We start from the raw sequence: 27597 nt of genomic DNA on the forward strand, positions 1-27597 counted from the left end.
TACTTTGTAGAACAAAAACATATAAAAAGATAAATCATCATAAAGCACCACTGATGCTAATAGTTATCACCTGGATTCCATTTACACACAATTATAGTTGTGATAAAAGCATCAGACAGCTTTAAAATATAGAGGGGGTGTAATAACAGTATATCTCGTGTTAGGCTTATCACTCAAGTTATATTAGTACCACACCGCTAGAGGGCAAGAGAAAATTTTGAATGCAATTTATTGTACAATCTCTCTCTCTCCCTCTCTCGCTCTCTCCCTCTAGCAGATTCTTAGCTGTTGCTATGGGCACAAACTGCGCTTAGCAACCTAATCCCTGAGCGCAGGCGCAGTTTTGAGTAATGATGCACTGTGAGATTGCAGAATATTGACATAGCAACCGAAGGACAGAGGCGCCACGTTTTCTCTATTTCGGATTAGTTTTCGGCGTTTAAAATACTTCCGTTTATCCTAAGCCGCTGGCATGAATGCTGCAGTGGTAAAAAAGACCCAGGACACGCTAGGTAAAGTGATAAAGAAACCGCCGCTCACGGAGAAACTGCTAAACAAGCCCCCTTTTCGATATCTACACGACATCTTCAGTGAGGTGAGGCTTAACTGCTTATGCTACGCTTGGATACTTCTCACGCAGATTTGTCCAACTAAAGCAAAGAGTCTACTTTGTCTATATAAAAACGAGAATGGGAGCAGGACATTTTTATTCAAAAACATTGACGAGCGAGCGACCTGGCAAGCTAACCTAGCTAACACCAACGTTAGCCTGAACTAAGCTAACCTGTTAGCAAACGTTATGTTAGATAACATGCACTGGCTTTAACTTATCTTCTGCAACTTCTCTCAGGCCATTAACTTCTCTGCTTTAGCAGGAATAAGGCTGAGCAAGTCGTTCAGCCGTTAAGGTCGATCATCAACCAAACAACTGGTTGCTAACATTCTCCAGTGATACAATACTAATGTAAGGTTATATAGAGGTAATAATTTGAGTTAGCTAGTTAGCAAACCATATCGAAGTTTGTTCCAGTTGCTAGGCATTACCTGATAGCGGTCCAAACCCGATTTCTCTCCAGCATGTTTGTCTGTGGGTGAACGATTGTGTTCGTGATTACCAGCTTACAAAAACGTTAAGATAAGGTCACACATTAACAACTGAGTTACAGATAGAAATGACAAATGAAAGTAGATGGAATGCTTCCATACTCTTAATTACCTGCTTAATTCTTATGCAGACTGTAAAGTCACGTGGGCATCAGGAAACCCCAGCCCGTTCCCAAACTGGTTGACACATCATAATTTGCTCTGCTTTGCAAACCAAATATAAACCAGCTCTCTGTTCTAAATCAGTATTGTTTTATACAAGCACCCACCTATCAACACAGACTGTTAGGCCGGTCAAGACATAAAACTGAAGTGGTAGCAAAGTGTTATACAAAATAAGTCAGGGAACAGTTTATTGTGCACATTTCATTTGTTTTTGTTTTTTTTGTTTTTTTGCATTGTTAATTTCTAATGAACAAAGAAATGATTTCACATAAGGGGTCAAGCAGAGTAAAATCTGTTTAATTTTTCTAAACAAATAAGATCTTACTCTCCACCTGTCGGGTACTCTCATGTTTCACTGTAGCTTCATGTATATTTGATAAAATGGAAGCATGTCTGCATGTGTGACTCCTTTCCTCTGATTAGCAACATGTTTGACTTGGATAGAGCTATCAAACAACTGAAAACGAGGGTGTTCGTTTCGAATTGTTTCTTTCTGCTTACCATCGATTGGGATCCCACACCTGCAGTATCTCAAATTTAGGTTAAAAACTGAAGCCCAGAGTATAAATTAAAATTTGTCACAATAACTTTGTCAGTGCTATTAGCATGCATCAGAATAGCACAGTGCTGCATACTGGGGGATTATTAGAAATAATTGAGGAATTGTTGTACAGCTACCACATTAAAGCTGGTGCTGTGGCACAGTTGTCTAAATGGTTAATGGGTAATATTACAAATTATGAAATAAATGAATGGTAAAACTTATTTCCCAACAATTTCAGGTCATCAGGACAACTGGTTTTATGAAGGGCTTGTATGGGGAGAATGAAATGAAGTCAGATAATGTTAAGGTAAGTTGACCACATTTTGTGCATTTGGTCGAACTGTTTGGCTATTATGTTCAGGTTTTTTGTATCATGTTGTTTATTGCTTCATAAAACTAGTATCCACATTCCCATTGTACTCCCCTCATAAGTGAGTCTTTATGTACATGTATTTATATATTTATGTTCAATTACAAGATCACCTGTGTGTTAAATGGAATGGTTTCTGAGAGAGCCTGTGAATGTTTGTGGGGGAGTAACTCTACACGCTGTCCTTGTAACACTGAAGTGAGAGAATCTGGCAGGACATGACTGTGATGGACGCTTAAGGTGTCAGATCTCTCAAGTTTGCTCTTTTAGAGCTGAACCTAAATCAATTTTAGATGGGAAGATGCTCAGCTAGGAGGAGAAAAGCTACTATTGCTGATCTTAAATAAATGAAGAATAGATGGAAATACAACTAAATAAAGATCTAATGTGATTGACATGTAGTACATTAAAAAAAACAAAACCTATAGATTGTTAAAAGAAAATGAATGAAATTAGTAATATTAAATTTCCATGAAAATCAACACAGGAGGTGAAATTAAATAGTTTGAGAAGCTGGAATTTAATTCTTACTGAAACAACTGATGTTGTATTAGAGCGATATTAAATGTAATATGTCATATTTTGCATAGAGACATATGCTAAACATTATACACTGTATAAAGGTTTTTGCCATGCACTTTAGAACAATTAAAATAATTTTGCTAATTGAAAGAGCAGTTTTGGTGAAAGGGACCTTGAAGCTTTGGTTGAAGTCGAAGATAATACCAGAATTTCATGTCTTATATTTGGGGCCAATTCCAAGTTTCCCTTTCTTAGAACTCTATAAACAGTTATGTTAATCACTTTCTACACATTCTGTTCACTGTTTATGCTAATTATATATTTTATTGTTTTCCAAGAAAGCCCCTGTTGAAGAGACCATTATGGAATAGAGATTTCAAAAAGGGACCTGCTTATTTACATGCTAGCAACGTAAAAATTGAAACTATACATGTCTCAACTACGTTTGCTTTGTAGAATTGTACATACCGTGTTTAGGAAAACTTGTGTTGAACTCTGTAGGCGTATTGCATATTTAATAATTTTAAACAGTCTGAAATCCCATTTGAGATCTTTTACTTTTATAGCTATATCCTGTTTCTTATCTTACCTGTGTAGTCTCTTGGTTCTCAAGAATTTTTTATTTTTCTAGGACAAGGACTCTAAGATAGCCTTTCTTCAGAAAGCCATTGATGTCGTGATGTTGGTGAGTGGAGAGCCCCTGGCAGCTAAGCCAGCACGAATTGTGGCCGGCCACGAGCCTGAGAAAACCAACGAGATGCTGCAGGCTATTGCCAAGTGCTGCCTCAACAAGGTCTGTCTTCTTGGAAGATTGCTCAACCACACACATGCAAAGAAAAGCTGAATATGAAAATTCCAGAAACTCACGTTCTGGATCTACGGAATCTTTCTGTTATATTTTACAATACAGCTCTGCGTAAAAAGAGAAATCAGTGTGTGTTATTTTTCACTGCTAAATGTTATTCTCTCTGGATGGTCTTCTACCTGCCTCAGGGAGAAATTGTAAATATTTTAATTGCACCCTGGAGATGGAGTGTAAACCGATGAGCAGGTAGCCAGGGTGTATCAGTGTTTTGATACTGCATAATGCAGGCAATTCTTACCAAATGAAATGTCTTCCTCGAAGATTTTATTCAACATGAATTCGCTCATGTAGCTCTATGGTGATGTCAGTGCACAAAGTCATATTTGTATATCACCTGTTTAGCATTTTGACTGGATTTGTAGACATGATTCTGCATCATGTCTACAAAACCCTTCTTGTAAAACTTTCAGTCATACATTAAGTGTTACATGAACATGTGATTTATTTTTTTTTGTCAAATTGAACGGCTTCCCGGTAAATGATCTGTAGATGCCCAGTGACGATGCAGTAAAGCGAGTGCTTGCAGGAGAAAAGGTGGACATGAAGAACAAAGCCAGCACCTCTAAATCCCAGGACAAGGAGAACAGAGAAGGACGTGACCATCACCTGGATAGAGAGGTTTGAATCCTTAGCTCTAGGCAACATGTGGAGTTTCATGTGTTAAACAGTGCTGAATCCTGCATATGGTGTGAAATCTGTTTTCTATGTTGGCCTTAAGCTTGATTTATACTGGTGCATCGATTCTAGGCAGGGGGTACGACATAGCTACACAAGTGGTTGACACCATTGAAAGCATTTATGCGTGGAATGTCTGTATCGTGATGCAATTACATTGCCAAACTGCTAATTGGTGTTGGGATTTTTGCGGAGTTTTGAGTTTACTTTGCCACTGTGAGTTTTTTTGCTCTTCGACAAACAATAGTGACTGAAACTGGACAGATAATGTTGAGATGCAGCTAACAGATTTTGAAGAGTTACTTTTACTGAAATTACTGCAAAGCAGGAAGGAGACGTCAGAGAAGCAGGTCTGTACGACCACTAAACTGAGTGAGGCAAAAGGTCAGAGTGGACCAATCAATTTTGTTGCATAGTTACACTTCATTAAATCCTCATGGTCTGTGTTGGTCTGAACTTTTACAGGAGAGGAGAAAGATTACAGAGCGCAGCGTGAGCCGGGACCAGAAGGACCCTGACCAGCCTAAAGATCAGGAGAGTCGCCGTAGAGATGGGGAGCGCCACCGTGACCGGGAACGCTCTGACAAAGACCACAGCAAAGGCCGTGAGAAGGACAAGAGCCGAGACCAGGAGCGAGACAAGGATAGGGACAAAGGAAGAGTCAAAGACAGGGACAGGGACAAGGGCAAGGACAGGGACAGAGAAAGGGAAAAAGACAAGGAGAGGGATAGAAATCGAGAAAAGACAAGAGAGAGGGATTCACACAGAGAACGAGACAAAGAAAAACGAAGAGACAAGGAGCGGGAGAAGGACAAAGAACGCCACAAAGAGGGGGGAGACAGGAACAAATCTCTGGAAAAGGTGCGCCACATAAACTCAGACATTTAGACAACAAATGACATTAGTTACATTTCTGTTTTATGTTTATGCTTAGGCCAAAGTATATGAGGAACCACAGCAACAACTCAGCCCTGTCGAGCCCAGCAAAACAGCCAAACCAGTGTCAGCTGTAAGTTGGAACAACATTACAGATTTTTCCCCACACAAATTTACATGGCAGACTGTTTCTATCATTAATTTTTCTCATCTGCACTAATACTGTAGAAAAGTCCACTGTGTGTTTTAATGAAAGAATTAAAATACAAAGAGTTGGTCACTTGTTTTCTGTTTTTAGGTTCTTTAAGTTTTAAAGTTGCTTTTTCACAGTTGCAAAGTTATGGTAATCTATTTTCTAATATTATTCCTCTTACTGTTTTCTTGCAAGGAGCCAGAACCCATTGAAGAGGTATTCAAACCTGCAGATACAGTCAGTAGATAATTAGACCTGTATATTATACATAATGTAGTGTTAGAATGCCTTGGGACTGGCTGGCTGCTTGCTTTAGTGCTCATGGTTGTAGTGTATAAAGACAATTTAATAGCTAGACATGACATGTTCTTTGCTCTTTACAGCCTGCAGAAGCAGTAGAAAACCAGGTAAGAATGTCCCGTACTCTGTTGTAATAATAGTAACACAATAAGACAAGTCAAGAAGTGATGAATTCAGTTTATGTTAATGCAATTAAATTAGGTGTAGGTATTTTTCATTTTGAACATCTTTGAACCTTTTTGCAATTATGTGCAACTTGTATGCTTCTGGCCTTTATTTTTGTAAAATGAAACGTACTTTCCCTTTTGCCATTCAACAACTCCACTGCTGCCACAAGGGAATGCCCTGTTTTTGAGCATTGCAGCTGTTGGGTCTGGGTTGCTTTAGTTTTAGCTGTGTTGGTCAGCAATAAATCTATTAACTTGCTGTTACAGATGTGGGATAGCCATTTTAAAGATGGTGGCTTGGCAGTATTTAACAAGGGAAGTGTTCGTTTCTGTATAAATCCTCTTCACATTTCCTAGAGAACAGTTGGATACTCCACAGTTATTTTTCCAGTTATCAATTGTTTCTTTTTTAGGGTGTTGCTTTGACTGCTTGATTTTTTTTTTAATCCAACTGTAATGTTGGATGTTCTTTTGAAACACTCGAGTTCCTGGCTGTTGTTCAGATGTATTGCATGATGCATCTGCAAATAATTTCCTTACATTTCCTACGTTCCAGTGCCTGTTCTGCTCGTTACAACATTTAGACATGTGTTTTATCATTTTGCTTTTCAGAAAGGCAATTGCTATGTTAGAATGACACTAGATGCAAAACTCCAATAATTGAAATGTGACATCTCAGGGTATATTTGCAGGTAGTTGAAATCTTAATTTATGTTTTGTGATCTGATCAAGTACCTTTATCAAGTACCCTTATCACACAACCACTCATCTGTATTCGTTTTCTATTTTTATCACTTTTACTTTATTTATTTTATATATATATATGTGTGTGTGTGTGTGTGTGTGTGTGTGTGTGTGTGTGTGTGTGTGTGTGTGTGTATATGTGTGAGTTTCTGAGCATGAATGATGTGTTGCCTTGCTTATTATTCTAAAGTATTTTTTGACTTTTCATAGATTGACAGTCCAGCTAGAATACCTCGGCCTTCATCTGCGAAAGGGCAGAGGCGGAAACCTAAAATTGGAAGTCAAGGTAAACCTCCCTCAGCTCATCTCCTTCTCTCCCCAGCAACTTATTTTAGTCACCTTAGATGAGGCAAATCTCAAATGGCTAATACAGATGTCTGTTTAATTTATCCTTGAAAGAGGTGCTTATAGGACATTATCTGACTGATTTTACTGTTGAGTGCTAAAAGTGCCTTTTTTTTTCAACAGATGAATCTGACAGTGAGGGAGGTAAGTCTGTTTTGTTCACTTGTAAGGAAAGAAGACCACTAAACATTAACATAAAACAATTCTTCTTCAACAATTCTCTCATGGTAACTAGCATAAATACAAGATCAGTCCCATTAAAAAAACAATGACTCACACATATGCCGATACCTGTTGTCTCAGATTAATCCTGGTAACTATGTTAACTGTTGTTGTGCTGGAAGCATAAATAAAATTATTTTATCTTCTGATTGTTTTACCGAAAATGGATGGATTTAACCAGAAAATGAGAGCAATTCCTCACTCAGTGACAGAGTGACTCACCAACTGAGTAAGAGCAGCCATATACATTCATCTGAACAAGTCAGTCGAGTTTATTTGTAAAGCTCAATATGTAATACAACCAGTAGCAGCAGTTCTTGAACCTTCAGCAGGTTAGGAGCCATATGTGGGGAAAAGGACAAAAAATTATAATGGTTTATAAAAATCTGGAAAAGAGAGTCCTAAATGCTAAATTTCTTCATGGGTCCAATAGTCAATCCTTACAGTTTTAAAGTTTTAAATCCTAGAGAAATGGAGGTAAAGAACAGGAACCAGCAACAGGAACCACACAACAGAAAGCACTGGCAGGCGCACAGCAGTGAAACAGCAGCCCCCAACGGCAACTGGAATTTTATTATTAAAAAAAGGGGCAATGATCTTTCAGTGTTATTTATCATTCTGGGGACAACAGAACAATTTTCTGTTTCACTGCCCTCTTGGAGTCATTGACTTAAACCTGTTTTACCTCTGTTGTGCTTATAAGTTCAGGCTGTAAAACCTGTAACCACACCTGTGATGTCATGGAATAATCTAGGTGTGATGTTAAAACATTTGTTGGAATTTGGAATTAAAAATTATCCTTAGAATGTGTTCAGTGTCAAAAGAGGAAATTTCTGAATTTGTTTGGCTAAACTGTGCTGTAGTTTTGGAACTAGCTAGCATTTAAGCCATATCATTTAGCATGCACCAAAGTCTCAGCATCCATCATGCTATGGATACATCTATTCTTTATTAGTATATATTATAACATGCTACCTATAAGTCATTGGTGTCCTTTCACAGACATGGATGCCCAGAGACCTGTCCCTCAGGAAAATGGAGATGCTGCAGGCTCCTCGGTGCCATCTCACATGGCTTCTAAGTCTGTACAATCAAAACTGAATCTTTACTTGCTATGTCATACTAATTATTCTTCATTTACCGAAATGCCACTGCCCTTTTATGTCAAAACTGTACATTATTTTCTTACTCACTCTCATTAGCCACTTAAGCTGCTGTGAAATACAATAATAATCGTACACACCTGTGTGTATATACACGTGTGTGTGTGTATGCAGTCATGGCCAAAAATATCAGCACCCTTCTGTCAACTGTTACAATTGCAAATGTTTTGCTATTCGCGTGCTTATTTTTTTTGTTTGCACTGGAACAACACAAAAAAACAGAGAAGAAAAGTCAAACTTGGTAAAAATTCACACAGAACTCAAAAATGGACTGGAAAAAATTATTGGCACCTTGTCAAAATTGTAAGAAATAATTTGCTTTTCAAGCATGTGATGCTCTTGTAATTTGTATATAGACACACCTGTGGCAAGAAACAAGTGTGGCCAATATAGTAATCACACATGCAACAAGTTAAAATAACTCAACCTTTGTGTTGTGTGTTACACTGAGCATGGAGAAAAGAAAGAAGTGTAAACAGGTGTCTGTGGATTTGAGAGAAGAAATTATGGCTAAATATGGACAATCTCAAGGCTACTAGTTCATCTCCAGAGATCTTAATGTTCCTGTTTCCACTGTGCGTAATATCATCAAGAGGTTTACAGCCCATGGGACTGTAGCTAACCTCCCCGGACATGGACGGAAGAGAAAAATTAATGAAACATAACAACGCGGGATTGTTTCAATGGTGGATAAAGACCCCCGATTAACTTCCAAACAAATTCAAGCTGATCTGCAGACACAGGGTACAACAGTGTCAGCTCGCACTATCTGTCACCATCTGAATGAAAGGGGGACACTATGTTAGGACACCCAGGATGACACCACTGCTGAAAAAAAGGGATAAAAAAGCAAGAACGGAGTTTGTCAAAACTTAAGTGACAAAACCACAGTTCTTCTGGGAGAACGTACTGTGGACAGATGAGACAAAAGTAGAGTATTTGTGTAAAGGAGATCACGACACGGTTTATAGAAAAAGAAATGAGGCCTTCAAAGAAAAGATCACAGTCCCTACAGTCAAACGTGGTGGGGGTTCAAAGATGTTTTGGGGTTGCTTTGCTGCTTCTGGCACTGGATGCTTTGACTGTGTGAGCAGTATCAGGAAATCTGATGATTACCAAAGAATTTTGGCGTTGGGGCACAACATACTGGCCAGGGTCAGAAAGCTGCGTCTCCACCAGAGGTCATGGGTCTTCCAGCAGGACAATGACCTGAAACACACTTCAGAAAGCACTCAGGAATGGTTACAAACAAAGCGCTGGAGAGTTCTGAAATGGCCAGCAATGAGTCCAGATCTGAATCCCATAGAACACCTGAGGAGAGATCTCAAAACAGCAGTTGAGAGAAGGCTTCCTTCAAATCTGAATGATCTGGAGCAGTTTGCAAAAGAAGAGTGGTCCAAAATATTCAGTAGAGAGGTGGAAGAAACTCATTCATGGTTCCAGGAGGCGATTGATTTCAGTTATTTTTTCCAAAGGGGGTGCTACCAAATATAAAGTTAAGGGTGCCAATAACTTTGTCCAGTGCATCTTTGAGTTCTGTGTGATTTTTATCAAGTTTGACTTTTCTTATCTGTTTTTGTGTTGTTCCACTGCAAACAATTACAATAAGCACATACACCAAAACATTTGCAATTGTACAGTTTTCTGAGAGAAGGGTTGCATTTTCTGACAAAATTGCACGGGTGCCGATATTTTTGGCCATGACTGTGTGTGTGTGTGTGTGTGTGTGTGTGTGTGTGTGTACGTGTAGAGAGAGAGTGAGAGATAATTTTACCTTCTCTAAACTGAATGCACATGTCCAACTGTTTGAGATGAAGAAATTGCCATTGCATGATTCTACTTACATGCCCCACTTACGTGGAGAGCAGCTGTAACAAGGCAACACAAATTCCCTATGGGATCAATAAAGTTGTTTATATCATGAAGATTCAAGATTCAATATTACTCTAGCATGAACTTCTTACATTTTATAAATTTCCCTCAAAAGTTGACACGTGCACAATATAGCAATTGCCTGAACAATAATACTACTTAATTGTTATACAGTAAATATTGCATTTATAAAGCTGAACGTTTGTATGTTTATTATACTAATTGTAGAATTAAGACATTTTTAAGTTTTCTCTTTAGGTGTACTGGCATCTAATATACAGTATTATATTTTAAAATAGTAGTTGTTGTGCTATACTTTTGCAGCCTATCTTAAGGTCAATTCCTGTACAAAGTCACTTTTGGATAACACATTTAGATAAAAATGAATGTTTAGTTTTTATTTGACTCATGGCTGAAATTGGCTGGGCATTCATGTTGTAGCAGTTATTAATACTGGTGAGGATTACAGTTTCAACCAATGGGTTTTAATTTTAAAACCTAATTTACTCTATATCAAAATTTGGGTAGTTAAGCAGAGCTGTCAAGATATTTTAGAACTAGTAAAGAACAAATAACAATTAGCATTACTTATAAAAGTACGTTTTAAAGTTGTTTCTTTTCAAGGATATTTATGTAGCATTCATTTGTTTAATACTACAGCAACAGACGAATAGCACGGCCCAGCAGTGCTCGCCCAGCACCTCCTCGAGTTAAGAGACAAGAGAGTTTCGCAGATGTACACTCAAGTGAGAGGTGAGTTAACTACACATAGTCACTGCTGTCATAAATTTCATACAGGCTTTGATGAATCCAACCCCTTCTTTGTCTAGCGTTCTTTGTCTGAGAACAAGTCAGATGGCAATAGTCTAAATAGTATTAGATTATTAAGATGGTAATAGTAACTGGGTAAACTGCCAGCTGTCACACCTGATAAATGTGCCCACAAAATGGCTAATATTTTATTCATACTCTCTACTATACATTTTAAAATTGCAATAAGTCAGGCTCTTTGTCTTTTTTTCAGGCTGTCTAGTGCCAAGCTTTCAGCACCTGTCATTATGGATGGAAAGAAGTTGTCTGAAGATGAGGAGGATGAAGATGAACAATTTCTTGTCGAGGAGGATGCCCCTCTCCCCTCAGATGTTCCTGAGATGGTGGTGGTAATTGTCTTTTAACAGTAGATTAGATACAGTGGAGAACTTTACTGTATTTGTTTGATTGTTCTAATCTCTAATTTTGTTGTTTTACAGGGGCCTGCACAAGAACTAGATAGTGAAGAGAAACATGGTACACAGTTACAAATCTTATTCTCCTTTATTTTTAAAGGCTTAACCATGACCTGTTTTCTTCTGATTTCTCTGCCTTATGGGGAAATTAATATAATCACTTCTCCTATTCCTGTTTATTTTTCTCTGTAGGTGGCCTTGTGAAAAAGATTCTTGAGACAAAGAAAGATTATGAATTGTCACCATTTTCTTCTAAGTCTAAAGAACAGGTATGTAGTATTGTTTTGTATTGTTGTAGTAATTCGAGACTGTCTCCACTAGAGGGAAGTGTTAACCTAGTTGTCCAGTTTAACAATGACAGGATAGAATTTTGTTACGGAATCATCTTAACTGTTTATTCTGGCCAGTTCAACTCAGGGCCACCACAGAGAGAGAGTCAGACAACAATTTAGAGTTGCCAATTAAAATGACATACATTTCTTTAGGCTGACAAAAAACAGGTGGATTTAAACTGGGGACCCTCTACCATTCCACCACTGTGCTGCCCCTGTTAAACCCAGTTTCTGGAATGTCTGTTCCCCAGGGTAACCTTTTTGAAATGAAGTGCCCAGTGTAATGCTGGCTTATCTAAAGAAAGATGTAAACAGTTGGAGTGAAGAGGTGTAATTGTGCTGCTTCAAACCACAAAAATGTTCCCCTTTGCTGAAGCTGTAGAGCTAATAACCAGACAAGCAAGCATGGCCCTTTACAGACCACACACAAGTGACACACGCATCAAGATGTCTGGAGCAAAATGAGCTTGTTTTCTGGGGTTGCTCAATATTTTGGTCATGCTTGATTTATGTATTTATTTATTTAGGTGGTTTTTCTACTCTGTAAATGTTTTAGTCTTTCTGTATTTTTTTTTTTTCGGCACATGCGCAGCCAACCGTCCTTTTCATCTCAAAAATAATTTTCAAGGTGAAGCATTAGTACCATTGCTCATGCATTCCCCTACGTCAGCTTATTTATCAGGCAGAGAGAGCAGCGCTCATCATTACTTTGAGTGTGAATCAGTATGGAGCTTACAGTTTGGTCTGTTCTCCATGGTGTGAGGTGGTGTACACTGTCTGCTTTGGGTGGTCCGCTCTATTGATGCATACTCTCCCTGAATCCCTTCCTAGCTGACCACACTGACTTTGATTGATGCACTGTTTTGGACTGCCACTCATGCACAAAGGACCCTGATCTGTCCCCTCATATCTGCAGCTTCAGACATTATTCCTCATAACGCACACCTGAAGTCTCTGCTTAGCTTTTAAATACCTTGACATGACTTTGTAAGCCTAGGATTTATCTAACTTTGTGTGTGTTACAGTTTTTCTACATCTTTACCCACCTCAGCCATTCTTTTACATTTTAACCAAACATACATACCCAGATGCACACAGAAACACAAAGTTACCTCTCTTGTCTAACATGAGTTTAGACTTGTAAAGTTTAAAACCTTTATTCAAAGTATCATGTATGGTCATGGGCAGTTTAGAGCAGGTATGTCTGCACACAGGAGTTATTCAGTCCAACCCTCTGTCATTATTGGCCTTGCCTCATCCGCTGTATAAAGAGCTATAATGACTTCCTTCCCGACATGAAAGGGTGCTAGCTTAGCTTAATGGTGTTACTTTTTGTTTCTCTAATTACGTAAATCACGCAGGGACAAAAATATAAACATTAAGCTTCCTCATTCTATGTCGAATAACAGGTTTGAAATTTAAGCTGCTGCAATTCATTTTAAAATGGCTGATGTTTATTAAAACGCAGTCACAATCTTGTTTTACGCTAATATTTAACATTATGTTAATTTTTTACACTTTATAGAATCCTTAATAATTTCCATCATAATTTCTGCACTTTCCAAAATGTATTTCGCTATTGTTAATGCCAGTAGCTAGCTTTTCCCACGTAAATAAAGGGAATACTTGAACAGCCAAATAATTGTATTTACCGCCAGAGTATGTGAGCAAAGACTCTACTGCTCTATATTTATGGGGATGGCCTTCCTCATGACCCTTTGGCAGAATTGTATATTATTTCAAGATACTTCTCTTATTATTTAGACAGAATCTGCCCCTTGCAGCAGCTGCGTTTTCACAAGAAGTTTTGTGTACTCGTTTCACCCTCTTTCTTTACCCCCATCAAATTAGCCTTGATGAAGGTTTGTAATGTATAAATAAACCATGTGGCCTACAAATGGATGGCTGTTGAGTGAGAGTCACGGAGGAGAAGGGCCAGAATACTCTCTGCAGAATTGTCAAGAAAATAAATACTCCTCTCTGCAGACCTCTGTCTTCATAAACATTCAGCGTTTTTTGAGGAAACATAAGGAAATGACCCTGTGGCATTCCATTAGTCATTACTTTTGTAGAGATCATATTGGCTTGTTAGCAATTTGGGAAGGTTTGTGGGAGTACCTAGCTAAAGCAAGGCAGACCTCAACCTAGACTATGTTTGATAATAATCCTGTTATCTTCTGAACCTTTAAAATTGCTTTCTGCTTCTTGTCTGAGGACAAGTGTAAACTGCTTTATTTTACTGCAGTAGCCATTATTAGTTTATCACTATAGACAGAGGAGCCTCTGGATGTTTTCCTTTAGTCCATCTCTTTGCACAGGATGGTGATCTTAGTTGTCTCCCCAAGGACCTACAGTGACCTTGCAACAACATCCTGTAACCTCATTGACCATAAGCTTTTCTCCTCACCTCACTGATTTCAAGCTATTTTTATGATGATGCTAGACTTTTAAATGGTCTTCTATGAAAAATAGCGAGGAAGCCCATAAACAGCATCCTGAGCCAATCGTCATTCTATTGCCTCGGCTCACGCAGCTCTGAGATCTACTTCAGAAACACACTGTAAAAACCATCAGCATGTGTGCCAGTGTCTCTATATGAACACCAGTATACAAGAGAATGTTTCCCAGAAGCTCCACATTTGTGTCATATGCGATCAGGGTTTTTTTTTCTATTTTACAGACGACAAAGATATTTTTCAAATTTTGTACAAGTTTGGAGTAAGCTGAAAAAGATTGAAAGTTTACAATAACTGACAGGCTTTACTTCTCATTTTAGAAGCTGAATTCTCATCAAACTAATGATGTTAGTTAATGATACCCTAGAGGTTGCTCTGTTGGTGACATGTTCTGTGCATGCAGGCTATTTTTCTTGTCAGAGGATACTTTGAAGAATGTTTTGCTCTTGCTTCAGAAATGCATCTGAACAGTTCATTAAGCACATTTCTGCACAGGTGTCATAATTATTCTGATTGGGCTTTCGAGTTTAACATTGCAATGTCAGTTTTTAGTTAAAAGAAGAATTTTGCCTTCTAACAACAACATTTAACAAATGAACAAAATTAGATTTATTATTAATAAGTGATAATTATTCATGTGACTCCCCAAAATAAAGGTCAATATCATGACCTACAAAGATGTACCTAAGGTACAAACCTAGCTACCGTAACACCTTTTATCAGTCAACCTGTCTTTTCTAGCACAAATTAGAATTCTCCACTGGCTTTTAATCACTGTCCGAAAAAAAATGAGAACCCCCCCCCCCACCTCCTTGACTCCTATTCCTCTGTGGTCACCACATCTCTAAATATTGTTCTGTGATCTGGGTGAGAAAAAGGAAAACTACGTGCACATAGGTCTTGCAGATCCTGACAGAGACCTCCATAAAGCAGTGATTTATATCCACCGGGATAGAGAGTGCACGAACCAGGGGTCATGTTTTCACGCCAAGTTTTTTTTTTTTTTTTTTTTTTCCAACAGAGAAGGAGAGATGAGCTAAGGTAGAAAGGGGGATGGTGCGTTAAAATGAAGCCATGAGTCCTGTCTGGGTTGTGCAAACCACAGCCCGGCAGGCCGAATGAGCCGTAGAGTGTTTGTCTAGCTGCAAGGTTCATGGCACCCAGTGGAAAGCCACCCACCTTGTAGTGGGACCAGTGGGCCAAGACATTTCAACCCTTACAACCTTGACCCACCACAAACGGGTAACAAAGACTGAGGTTGTCAGACATTTGTACATACTCCCTGAAAAGAAATGATGGCCAGTGATGTTTGATGTCATTTCTGCGGTGTGGTCTTGTCTAGTCAAGCTGCTCTTTAAATTTGTAATTATTGAGCTGTTTAGTTTGTTTTAAAAGATGGATTGATAACAAAAAGGCTATATGCCCTGGCTATGCCAAGCATTTGTGGCCAGCTACCCGAGCAGACTTTATGACGGGATGTGTGTTTTGAAGAGGAAGCTGTCATTTAGTTTACACACTGTTGCAGGTATCATTTCTGCTGCCTCATGAAGGCAGGTGCTCCCATCTGTGCAGCCAAATAGCCTAAATTGAGCAAGAGTTGAACTTGAAAGGAGGCATAAGTGTAGTAGTTGTTACTCAATACTGTAGTAAAATAACCTCGCTGCCACAGCTTGTTACTAAAATAAACAGGACTTTAAGACCAAGAGTGTGGGTGGGGGCGTTGTGTGTTCACTGTATGTTTGGCCTCATCCCCTGCTTGTGGTGTGTGTGCGTGTGTGTCTGTCTGTCTGTCTCAGAGGTTTGCAAAACCCAGCTGAGCAAACACCCTTGGGTTTGATCCCTAACAAGGGAGGTCCTTCCCCGATACCTTCCCCTCATTTTCATCATCAAGGGACTGAGTGTAATTGGGATATGGCTACCTCCCCCCCTCAACCACACGACATACACTGGAAGCCTTCACCAGTCAACCAGTCCCCCTTCTTTGGCCAGCACAATTGAGCCATACTTTTGATCTTTATGTATACACAGCTAGGTCAGTAGAATTCCTGCCTAACATCTTTAGCCTTGAAATCCTAAACCACTAAATACAGCTTTGCTCTAGTGGGCTGGGCATTTGAGAATTTGCTGGCAAAGGTAGAATCCCTATTCCTGTATTATGTTTTGGTCTGGGGACACATAAGTGATTTATGTTTGTGTGTTCTTACTGCTGTTTGATATATTGCTAAATCTTAAATGAAAACTTTTTAATTCTTTGCCAATTTGTAATCCAGAACAATGCGCTTATGAAATTTAATATTTGTTCAATCACAGCTCAAATACTAACATTCACATTTCAAAAATTCTGATAGCATGTTTTGTACATTCGCTATGCCATTGTTTTTATTCCCCAATCCTCACTCATAATAGCAATGTCACTTTCAGAACTTGGTGTCTGAAGCAGCGTGGAAGAAAGAGCGGGACATGGTGATGAGGGAGATCGAGCGGCCCCGCTCATCCATCCAGATGGTGTGCTGCAGCACCCTGCCTCTGGGTAAGATTTTGGACTACATCCAGGAGGACAAGGATGCCATGCAGGCTGAACTGCACGCCTGGCAGCGGGAAAACAAAGAGCACGCACAGGCTTTACTGGAGGAGCAGAGGTGGGTTTGGTACATAAACAAAATAGGGTTTAAGGTACAGCACGTCGTTAGGATTCAGCATCAGTTCATATACAGACTCATCCTCTCATGCAGCTGTCAACTTTAAGTTTTATCTGATACTCATCATAATGATTCCTCCATAATGTAAAACTGTGCTTTGTCTTGCTGTGTTAAAACAAATTAAGGTTGACACTTTGTGTGACGTGTTGTCATATTTTATATTAATTAATTCAACACATTCAATGAAGGTTGCTGGTCAAGAAAAGTCCCATCAACAACAGCTATCTGTTTTGTAATTAAATCTGCGGGTCACTGTGGGCCGTTTCTCAACCTTTTACCCCCAAATTATTCCATGTAATCAATTCGTGATTCCTTGTTTTGTTTGTGCATGTACATGCTGCAGAGCGAAAGATCAGGCAGTTGAGCCTCTTAAAGCAGAACTATCTGATCTGGAGCAGCTGATCAAGGACCAGCAGGACAAGATTTGTGCATTAAGATCCAACATACTGAAGAACAAAGAAAAGATCCAGAAGATGGTGACTGGAATAAACTTCTCTTCGAGAACCTAAAGTGAGAAACTGAGTCTACAGAAAACCTTCTAAAAATGCACTGAAGATTTTTGCATTCAAAATAATGTTAAGGCGTTCTTTTTTTGTTGGAGGTGCTGTGGGATGGTACAAAACACTGCATTTCTGGGTTTTCCCAACAGAACAGGAGATATACTTCAATATATTCACAGTTCAGTTGGTTCAAACATAATCTGTCAGATGTTGGCAAAGAAAAGGACCCTGCAATGATTTAGAGCTCTGACTTTATTTTACCATAATCAAATGATCTTGGAAATGTATCATCTGCTGAAGACTTGCAGATAAATTAAATAGTAACAATAACTAGTTTCTATACGCACAAACATAACCCCATCTCTTTTTATTGGTGCCTTAGTGGAAAGAGCCACAGCTCATGACTTTCATGAAGTTAGGCATTAACATCATATTTAATGCAGGGTCAGTTTATTAAAACTCTGTATACCAAAAAGAACAATAATTGACAGGGACATACAGCAATTACTGGACCAAAAAAAAGTCTATTTTCTGACTTTTTAATTACCTTGATAAAAAAAACACTTGTACACATTTTGTTTAGTTTTGTTTCATTGTCTCCCTTTGTATTTTCCTAGCTATGAGGGAATTTTCCATGATGATTATTCCCTAACTATTGCTAATCAACGAATAATATGTCAAAATCTAAAAACTCTTTTAGCATTTCCAGCTGGTTGATCATAGTAAAATGTTAAAATTTCCAAGCCATGTCCAGAAAAAACTAGAAAAAATAAGTTGGAGGTCCTCGAAAGCGTTTTGGCTGAAAAGTCCAGTTGGATCTTTTTCTTCTCTCTCTGTTATACTTACTTACCTTATAAAACAAACATACAGTAAACACACTATTCTTATATACTATTATACTATTAAATAACTTTAATCAGTTGACTTTGTAGTGAGTATTCAGGATAATCACCATCAGGAGAGTGCATCAGATGTTTTTGTTCTGTTTATTTATTTTATGTTTATTTTTGTAAATTGAGACAATATTTGGTCAGATGGCAACTTTCAAATCTTCATCAAACAGGAAACACAATAATATAACATTCTAATAGCTCGTTCTGTGGCTTTAAGACTTGTCACGTGTAGCTAATATGAAAATATTAAGCAATATTAGGCTTATAGTTGCAGGAAGAGATTCGATTGCCAAAAGGCAAATTATTAATACTCCCTCTGTTTGGGATGTTACATTTCCCTGTAGACAGAGTTCTGAAGTTTTTAAAAAAATATCTAAAAATAAACACGAGATTTGACATCCTGGTTGGACTGATGAACGTAATCAAATATTTTACCTTTGATTACAGTTAGACTCATCAACCCTGACAAAATGAATTACTGCAGAATTACTTATGGGAATTGGGAAATTTCTTTTCACTGTAAAAATTCTATCATTACTATCATTTTACACCAATTTCATATCAGTATTATATTTAGTACATCAAAAAGAAATGGGAATGGTGACCTTTTGGAAGAAGTGTGTTTTTGTATGCTTTATGAAAAAACTCTTTACACTGTACACTACTTGTATCATATCTTTAAACTGTACATTATGTATATGTGGAGACTGTACCATAGCTTAAATAATTATATAATTTTGTAGTGAAGTGAAATAAATGATTACATTGCAATAAATAGTTTTTCTCTTTTTGTTGTTTTAAGAGGCAATGGAGAGTAGTGGCTGTTGATATGAGAGTAACAGACTCAGTGTCAAGTTAGCCATCTATTGGAAATTTAATGAGTGGTCTAAATTATTTTACATTAGGAAAGAAAATGATAAATGACTCCAGTTTGTGATTGTGACGAGTTTATCTGAAAGCTAAGTCACACTCACTAGGAGACTTGTTTCTTTCGAAGTCTAGTACTATACATGACAGAAGTAAAACGTTTAACTTTTTTTTTTAAGGACCTCAAGTAGCATTGGCAGCAAATTCTCTCTGGCAAGGAGCCTCTTTAATAGCTGTTAAGGCAGATTGGTGCCAAGTATTTGTGATGCAAAGATGTTGGCCCCAGTATCAATAGATGGATTAAAAGAAGACTACAGCAAAGTCTATGGATTCCATTGGCAATTACCCTTTAAATGTGAGTTTCTACAAGGGTGACCAAGGCATGACTGCCTTCAATATCAGAAAAGTTCACTTGATTTTGTGTATCTAAAACAAATGGCCATGCTTCAAATAATCCCTCCATTGTGATTGTGTTTTTAATCCGCTTTGATTAAATCATTATTGTTGTGAGCAATCAGAGGGCTGGGCTGTGTAATATGTCCTTAAGTCATGCAATAAAATATGTAGCTTTAAATCTGCTTTCTGTACTGGCAACGACTAGTACTGGATCTGTCAGAGTTGGAAATCAGTTTTCCAAACTAATCTGTTGCATCACTACGTTGGATTTCAGGTTTGTGTTTCCCTTCCCATGAAGAAATAGGCATTTGATCACAGAGCCAGTATGTAAGCAACATGTCCAATAATGAGGACACATTGTTCATTTATTTTTAGAGCAGCACCAGTGCCTCAGTGTCTATGGTTTATCTGTCATCAGGCAGCATAGATTAATGGCTTTGTGCGACCCTGGTGTACATTACCCACCCAAATATGACTCACCACCAATTAACAGCTAAAGGACTATACATAGATTTGCAGTTCCCTTGACTTTATGCAACCAGCAGTCGAACAGAATTCCCATTAACTGTGCACACACAGACATGCATATACATGTACATATGGAGGTAGGATCTAAATCCTATTTTTTTATTAATGTTTTTATTTTTTTTGGCTCATAAGATGTTTCCACTTTTACCTCTGTGCCTGATTATTACTGTAACACCACTATGCACTAAAACACTTATTGCACTGTTCACCAGAGTTATATTATTGTAGTTATTTTGGAGTTGTTAGTCAAAACTTAACCAAAATGTGTTCTATTGCATGGAGTTTTCTTCCGGTTTTAAGGACTTACTGTATCTCTTCCAAGTGTATTTTAATACTACACAAGTACTGTACAACAGCACTATATTAAGTATTAAGTATTGGCACTAAGGACCCTATGTGATTTATCTGTTTTATGGACTGATTCCAATATTAGCTACGTGCCTTTATTTTACTTTAAGGTATAAAAACAACAAACAAAAAAGCTGTATGATTTCTGGTAGCAGAGGGACACCAATTAAAAAAATTACTTAAAATCCACTTCACAAAATTAAAAGAAAATAATACATAATTTTGATTTATTTTATTTATGTGGTATTATGTGTAAATGGTGAATTCATGATCATTAATTAATAATTCATGCCTTGTATTAGGAGATTACATCTGCCTATTAACGAACACTGTCAAATATAGTCATATAAAAAGTATTATATTTTCCTTTAACCTGTGGTGGAGCAAACTCAAAGAAACTTACACTAAAATAAATGCAAAGTCCGAGTACAATGAAAATGTTGAGAAATAAAAAAGGAAGGAAAAAAATCTAAGAAATTCTATCAATACCAATAAAGACAACTTAAATGTACTTCAGTGTTTCTAAAGGCCTATAAGTTAATTTAAATTTTTTCAATATGAAATATCAACTTCCTGCCCGCTGTTCGGAGTTTAAAGCGCTGTTGTCCCTTTAAATCGCATCGGTCCAGCAGAGACACCGGAAGCAGCGCAGAGAGCCGCACGGATGTCGTCACGGTCACGTTTGTTTATTTTGATGTGTCTCGTCTGAGCGTCGTTGCGGGGTTTCTGGCTGTTCTGCGCTGCAGGAGCATATCGTTGCAGGTTGACGGTGTGATATTTCAGAAGCATGGCCGACGGTCTGGAGGCACAGGCTGACGTTGACGACCCGCCCAGTATCAATTTCCCACCGCTCATCACTGTGTCCGATCTGCCCAGTGCTACTGCTGCAGGTAACCATGGCCGAATCAGATGTGGACCGCGATGATTCATCAGTCTTTACAAGGGAGCATGTACCCTCCAAGTGCAGCATAGAACAGAGAACAGCAGGTACACACGACAACAGTGTTGATGAGGGTGACTGCTGTGTAATAAGGTGCGGCGTGTGCATTCACTAAATATTACTCACTAAATATTCAAACTTCATCAGTATTTTTCCACATGCGGTGTTCTTTTAATACATTGTTTTGACACAGACGCTGGCCATAAGAGCTGTATGTTGATAAGGTGTGTTTAAATGGAGGACATAATAATGGGAACCCCTGTATAATGTTATGCCTTTTAACCACCAGTCTCCCCACATTTGGCAGAAGCATTTACTGTTTACAGCTACAAAATAAAATGGAGCAGGCAAAGTGCAGGATGCTTAACCAGGGCCTATATATTTTATGGAGTCTATATCATGAATGTCATGATGGGGGGGTTCTGCTAAGGCAGCTGAAATATCAGCTTAGAGGCCTGTATTGAAAAGCATTAATTATGTAGAATACAGCCGCTTCTTTAAAGATCACAGCATCTTTGATTTTCTTGCCAGGTATTTTCTATTTTCTGACTTGTCTGAGTAGGAAAAGCCCAGTTGCTACTAATCTGTGACTTCACCAGGCCGTAACCTGAAAGAATGGCTCCAGGAGCAGTTCTGTGACAAACCTCTGGAGCAGGATGACATGCGGCTCCACAACGCAGCCTACGTAGGTGATCTGGACACCCTGAGGAACCTGCTGCAGGAAGAGAACTTCCGACGGTGAGGAAGAGTAAAACAATAGTAGTGGGTGGGATCAAGGGCTGGACAGACCTAGACCTAGGGTCTTTAGGGTAGTCCTTGTATCCACAGTGCTCAGGGTTCTGAGATGACGCCCTGGGAAACACATATTCTGTACTGAACCCAAGCTCCATACCAAGTCAACCTAGTATCACTGGCTCAAGCCAGTTCCCCTCAGCTCCAGTTTCAGTGTTCCAGCTTTTATTTAATAACACTTTACAGAAAGGTTTATACTCTTTAGTACTGTACTTAAGTATAACTCCGAGGTACTTGGGTTTTACCTATTGTTTATGTCATTTTATGCTTCTACTCCTCCACATTGAAACGGAAATAAGGTACTTTGAATCCCACATTTAAGAATTTTAGTTACTAATTTCTTTGCAAATTAGGATTTTTTTTTATGCACGTTTTTTGGTATAAGTTGAATTAAACACAATTAGAGCTAAAGTAATTAGCAAATTCATTAATAAAAAAAATGAAAAGACAGCTATTTGGTAACTATTAAAATAATTATTGAAACAATAGCTCCACACTTAAATACTGTTTACTCTTCGATGCATAAGTAATAATATGCCAATGCTATAATAGTGTGTATAATATTTTAATAGTCACCAATTCTGTGTTAAGTGCTTTTAACTTTAATACTTGAAGTAAATTTTCTGCTTATACTTGCATACTTTTATTTAAGTTTTCACTTCATTTAAGTGCACCGGACTTCAACGAAAAGCTTTCGGAAGCATCTCCGCACTTCCCCTACCGCTGTGTTAGCCGTTTGGAAGCTTTGACTGAATATATAAAAGATATTTCTAGTAAAAAACAATTGAATGAAATACCTCTAAATAGGAAGATAAAAACACTTCCTCCAACACTAGATACGACTACTAACCACTCATCTCTCTGTTGGTGCCAGGCGCATCAATGAGAAGTCTGTGTGGTGTTGTGGCTGTTTGCCATGCACCCCTCTGCGGATCGCTGCTACAGCCGGACATGCTGCCTGCGTGGCCTATCTGATCGCCCAGGGAGCTGAAGTGGACCTTGTTGATGTCAAAGGCCAAACGGCCCTATACGTCGCTGTGGTTAACGGTCACCTGGACTGCGTGCGGATACTCCTTGAAGCTGGAGCAGATCCTAACGGAAGCCGACACCACCGCAGCACGCCCCTGTACCACGCTGCACGTGTGGGAAGGCTGGACATACTGCAGGAGCTCGTCAGGTGAGTCTGTTGACAACTGTCTCAGCTGTACATTTGTGCACCTTATGATTTACAGCTGTGTTAAACAAACGCATCATTGGGGAATTTTCATACTTCTCATGCGCAGTGTGTGTTGAATTACGTGCTGGTAAACATTAAACACTTCTTGCCTTACTTCTTGCCAAACATTAAACACTTGCTTTTTATTTTTATTCTTCTGCACTAGTGATGGCTGTGACCAGAGACTTTATGTTTTTGGCTTCTCCATCTGTCTATTTGTCTATCACATTCTTGTGAACACAGTAATTCAGAAAAAGCCTAGAGGGAATTTCTTCTAACTTGGCATCGGGGTCCACTTGGACTTAAGGATGAATTTATCAGATTTTAGTGGTGAAAGGTCAAAGCTCAAGGTCACTTTGACTTCATGTCCATCCCGTTCTCGTATACACAATATCTCAGGAACTCTTGGAGGGGATTTTCATTACATCTGGCACAAAAATGAACTTGGACTCATGGATGAACAGATTAGAATAGGAGTCTGGAAAGACATGCATGTGAACTGCACACTTGGCTGGTGGATGGAGGCACAGAACTGTGTAGAAGTAATTCGAGTTTGTTTATTTAGTGACTTGTCTGGGGGGCGGTTTTTCAATATACTGCTAACTGATTGCAATTTTTTCCACTACTTAGGGTAAAGTTTGATCATTTCCTGACTTCTTTTCCTATTCTTTCATCTTTCCCAAAAATCACAAAAAACAAGCACATTCAGTTATAGGCTCCATTAGTAAACAAGAACAGCATGAATAGTGTAGCACGGGCCCACAATACAATTGTTGTTCTGTAGTCACAATACTTGGCCAAACTTTGGACCATCAATCTGTTGTAAAGAATGGCTTTGGTCATTGTCCCAATGGTTCCCTTTATCCAGGTTCAATGCGGACGTAGACATGGACCACCAGCTGGGTCCCCGACTCCTCTTAAGTGCTCGCACCCTCAACACTTTGGTGGTGTGTCCTCTTTACATCAGCGCTGCCTATCACCACCTTAACTGCTTCCGGTTGCTGCTCCAAGCCGGAGCGCAGCCTGACTTCAACTACACCGGGCCTGTCTGCCACGAGGCTCTGACACGCGGCCTGGCTTCCTGCCTGCTGGATGCGGTGATGCGACATGGTTGCGAGGTTGCCTTTGTCCATTTGCTGCTGGATCATGGGGCCAACCCGGCCCTTGTGCACTGGGACGAGTCAGACCTGGAGGCTCCTATCCGCAGGAAGGTGGATCCGGAGGCACTCAGGGTCTTCCTGGAGGCGAGGAGTGAGTAAAATTTATGTGCAGGAAATAATCAATGAATATGAGGTGTCTGTGAAAGCTGATACAGTGTATACGGTGTCCTGAACTGTAGTTGTTCAAGGAAGGGTTTCATACAATCATCAGCATTCACACTTGGAACAAATCCATCCACTGCTTTCAATTCCCTGAATAGCTCATATTTACTAGAGTCCTTTTTGCAGAAGGCAGTGTGCAGCAGGGACAGCACAGATGTAAATAATACAGCAGATCATTGCTTGCTGATTGTCTAAAGTTTCTTTAAAGTTTCTATGGGTACTTCTCTTTACTTTAAAATATTCCCTTAGCCTTGTTCATCGCTCCTTGGTTGACCTGAATGTTGTGTCTGGAGTCCGTACCATTGTTAAGGATGTCTCAGTTCCTTTACCTGTTTGGAGGAGCGAGGATCAAGGAGGCTGCCCAGTGGAGACATGAACATAAGTGCATCCTTTGGGGGAGTCTTTTGCTAGACATTCAAACCCCTTTGTAAGAGATCTTTTGGTGATTGGACATTGCAGCTGATTACTCAAATGTGAGATCACAGTTTTGTACTGTGACACATGCCTTATTAATCTTAGGAGTAATATAACCACAAACCTATTTGTTGGATCCAGGTTAGTAGTATCTGATTAAGGAAGGATGAAATAAAATAATTTATTCGTATATTATACATGTCAACGATGGATGTGCGGTTATTCACACGGTATGGTGGATTTTCGGTTTTATATGTAGGTCAATAACTCTCGGATAGCATCTGTTGCTGACATCAGTTCAGCCTCATAAAATGATTTTTCAACACAATTACAAATCCATAAAGTATTACGCCAGTTAGAAACAGGTACTGGACTATGACACAAGGATAAATTGGAAATGCCAAGGACCTTACTTGACTAAGAGTGTTACTTGCAGAGGAAAATGTTAATGAAATAATTCTTATAATAAGTGTCTTCTTCCGTTCTTGTGCTTCTCCTTAGAATGTCCTCGAAGGCTCACGCACATTTGCCGCATCAGGATCCGCAGAGCAATGGGCAAAAGTCGTCTGAATCACATACCGTCATTACCTCTACCAGAACCCATCAAGAACTTCCTGCTTCACCAAAACTGACAAGCATCCAGCTTCTTGTTATCTACAGAGCTCTTCCAAGCCAATCCCCAGAATCTCACTCAGTCTCAAAGAAAAGCCACAAGTTCCAGTGTTTTGTGAACCTGATTTCCTAATTGCTTATTATTTTCTAACAATTAACAATAAATCGTATTGTTTTGAAGTGAACATTAGTGTATGTAATACTCTTATGTCCCTGTTACTGAAAACAAAGTTATTCAAATGCTTCTTAACTTATCTGAGAAGCCTTAATGTGTCCTGACTTGTGGAAACTGTGTAAATCCTAAATGTTTGCTATGTGACTTTCACAATCACCAGGGTGTTTTCTGGTCCTACTTCAAGTAGCACAACTTGTCTTTTGGTTTGCCATTAAAACATGCCATGTAATAAATACCCCGTTCATAGGCAGAGGAACATTGTCCAAATTTGCAGCTGTTTGCAGCTGCTTTCTGCAAACTTGGACTTCAGACCTTTTACCAACTTTCAGTGTAAGACAAACAGTAATCTTAAGCATTCTTAATTTTATACTGCAGATTGTTTCTTTCTATTTCTACTCTGCTTATTTTGATGTATTGACCACATGGATTAGATTGGCAATTTAAGGGCTGGACGGTGCAAACTATTTACGCTGTCGCTCTGTGTTTACACTGAAGGCTGCATGGTGGTGACGGATTATACTAGTATGCCTTAACTTTGAGTTTGGAAAAGTCACGATCCATCGATGAAGCTTAATAAAGAAACAGAATTCTAAAGTTTAAAATTCCTGCTGAATTTCATTAGAAAAACATTTACAAAGGCTTAAGGAATGTAAGGCACTGGATCCTCAATAAATGATATGTTTAGAGTTTGGGCACAATCAGTGTACATATGATATTAACAACAGGTACTTTGTACATCTGTTAAAAAGTGACTTATTCTATTCATGATTTAAATGGAATGAGTCAGTATTTATTATTCCTTCTCTGTTAGCACCTATTCTCTGCTGTGCAAACCTGTTACACAGCTATTAGTTCTCAGCAACTTTTATTCTTAAACATATTGAAATGTAAGTCCATTCGGCTATGTATATCTCATCTCTATTTGCATTCAATAAATGTACAACGATTCTGTAATTTCTCCTGTGTGCCTTGTTATGGAAGTACTTCCACACCAGCAGAAAGCAAAAGATTCTCTAAACATAAGATCACTGTCTGAACTGGAGTAAATTTGAGACAGTTATTTTTTTTCTCCTTTTCTAAAAACCTCTTCCAAAGTTTGATGTAGTCCAAAATACTCAGGCAATTTCATGGACAAAATCTCTGCAGTTTAGGTTTGGTTAAAACAAGGGAGTCCAAATTGCCCCTCGGTGAATATTAGGGCAACACCTGGAGATGCTGTAGCATTCTGATCAAGCTTCAGCACACTATTAGTGAATAAAATCCAGAGGGAAAACCAATCAATCAATCACTCAATCAAATAATCAAGGCATAATAAATAATTTACATCTAGTTAAGAGCTGCTTTTTAAATTAACTAATTCACAATTAATGTGTCTGTTTTAAGGCAAGCGAACAGGATGGCTGGAGATGGCAAAAACAACTATCGGATGGATTACAACACATTTGTTGTTGATATGGTGTTGACAATTGATTGAATAGGTGGCCATGAAATCTGATACTAATATCCATGCTCCATCAGGGTGAATTCTAATATTTATAGTCATCCTTATCCAATTTAACAATTGTGTTTAGTGATAACTAGCAAAGGGCAGTGAGTATGGGAAGATGTGAGGCCAATCTTTCCAACTCTTTGGAATCAGGCCTCAGTTTCCTCGGCATTCGATCACACTAGCTAGTACGCTACTAATTGAACAATAACTTATATTTGTCACTCATTTTCAGCGACTACAGTAGTGGCATTTTTACGGCATAAAG

The 27597-nt window shown here is 38.7% G+C and overlaps 2 protein-coding genes across 6 annotated transcripts; both read left to right on the top strand.

The window, feature by feature from the left end:
• The first annotated feature begins 318 nt into the window (after positions 1-318).
• Positions 319-19012, top strand: traf3ip1 (TNF receptor-associated factor 3 interacting protein 1). Of its 4 annotated transcripts, XM_067516168.1 has the most exons (18): positions 319-595; positions 2052-2120; positions 3337-3498; positions 4060-4188; positions 4711-5106; positions 5180-5254; positions 5510-5551; positions 5698-5721; positions 6736-6811; positions 6994-7014; positions 7274-7321; positions 8095-8173; positions 10788-10880; positions 11152-11287; positions 11378-11414; positions 11546-11622; positions 16563-16780; positions 17184-19012. In XM_067516168.1, exons 1-18 carry the CDS (start codon positions 473-475, stop codon positions 17347-17349), a joined length of 1971 nt encoding a protein of 656 aa, XP_067372269.1. In that variant the 5' UTR covers positions 319-472; the 3' UTR covers positions 17350-19012. The 4 variants fall into 4 exon arrangements, with proteins under 4 accessions (XP_067372269.1, XP_067372270.1, XP_067372271.1 ...); XM_067516169.1 differs by lacking the exon at positions 5510-5551 and having other exon boundaries at positions 320-595; positions 17184-19011; XM_067516170.1 differs by lacking the exon at positions 7274-7321 and having other exon boundaries at positions 321-595; positions 17184-19011.
• Positions 19013-21012: 2000 nt separating this feature from the next.
• asb1 (ankyrin repeat and SOCS box containing 1) lies at positions 21013-26797 on the top strand. 2 transcript variants are annotated; one of them, XM_067516818.1, is made up of 5 exons: positions 21013-21262; positions 21912-22050; positions 22979-23281; positions 24189-24571; positions 25558-26797. In XM_067516818.1, the coding sequence occupies exons 1-5, from the start codon at positions 21160-21162 to the stop codon at positions 25686-25688; spliced, it is 1059 nt and encodes a 352-aa protein (XP_067372919.1). In that variant the 5' UTR covers positions 21013-21159; the 3' UTR covers positions 25689-26797. The 2 variants fall into 2 exon arrangements, with proteins under 2 accessions (XP_067372919.1, XP_067372920.1); XM_067516819.1 differs by having other exon boundaries at positions 21014-21359.
• Positions 26798-27597: the final 800 nt, after the last annotated feature.

This window comes from Channa argus, chromosome 9 (assembly GCF_033026475.1).
Source record: "Channa argus isolate prfri chromosome 9, Channa argus male v1.0, whole genome shotgun sequence".
Taxonomy (NCBI): domain Eukaryota; kingdom Metazoa; phylum Chordata; class Actinopteri; order Anabantiformes; family Channidae; genus Channa; species Channa argus.

What these genes read in the sequence shown, in the direction of transcription:
- traf3ip1 (XM_067516168.1), top strand. Translation starts at nt 473, where the DNA reads ATGAATGCTGCAGTGGTAAAAAAGACCCAGGACACGCTAGGTAAAGTG. An exon ending in TGAAGTCAGATAATGTTAAG is followed by an intron (nt 2,121 to 3,336) that starts GTAAGTTGACCA and finishes TTATTTTTCTAG; the next exon opens with GACAAGGACTCTAAGATAGC. An exon ending in CTTCTAAGTCTAAAGAACAG is followed by an intron (nt 11,623 to 16,562) that starts GTATGTAGTATT and finishes TGTCACTTTCAG; the next exon opens with AACTTGGTGTCTGAAGCAGC.
- asb1 (XM_067516818.1), top strand. Translation starts at nt 21,160, where the DNA reads ATGGCCGACGGTCTGGAGGCACAGGCTGACGTTGACGACCCGCCCAGT. An exon ending in GCCCAGTGCTACTGCTGCAG is followed by an intron (nt 21,263 to 21,911) that starts GTAACCATGGCC and finishes TGACTTCACCAG; the next exon opens with GCCGTAACCTGAAAGAATGG. An exon ending in GGTCTTCCTGGAGGCGAGGA is followed by an intron (nt 24,572 to 25,557) that starts GTGAGTAAAATT and finishes GCTTCTCCTTAG; the next exon opens with AATGTCCTCGAAGGCTCACG.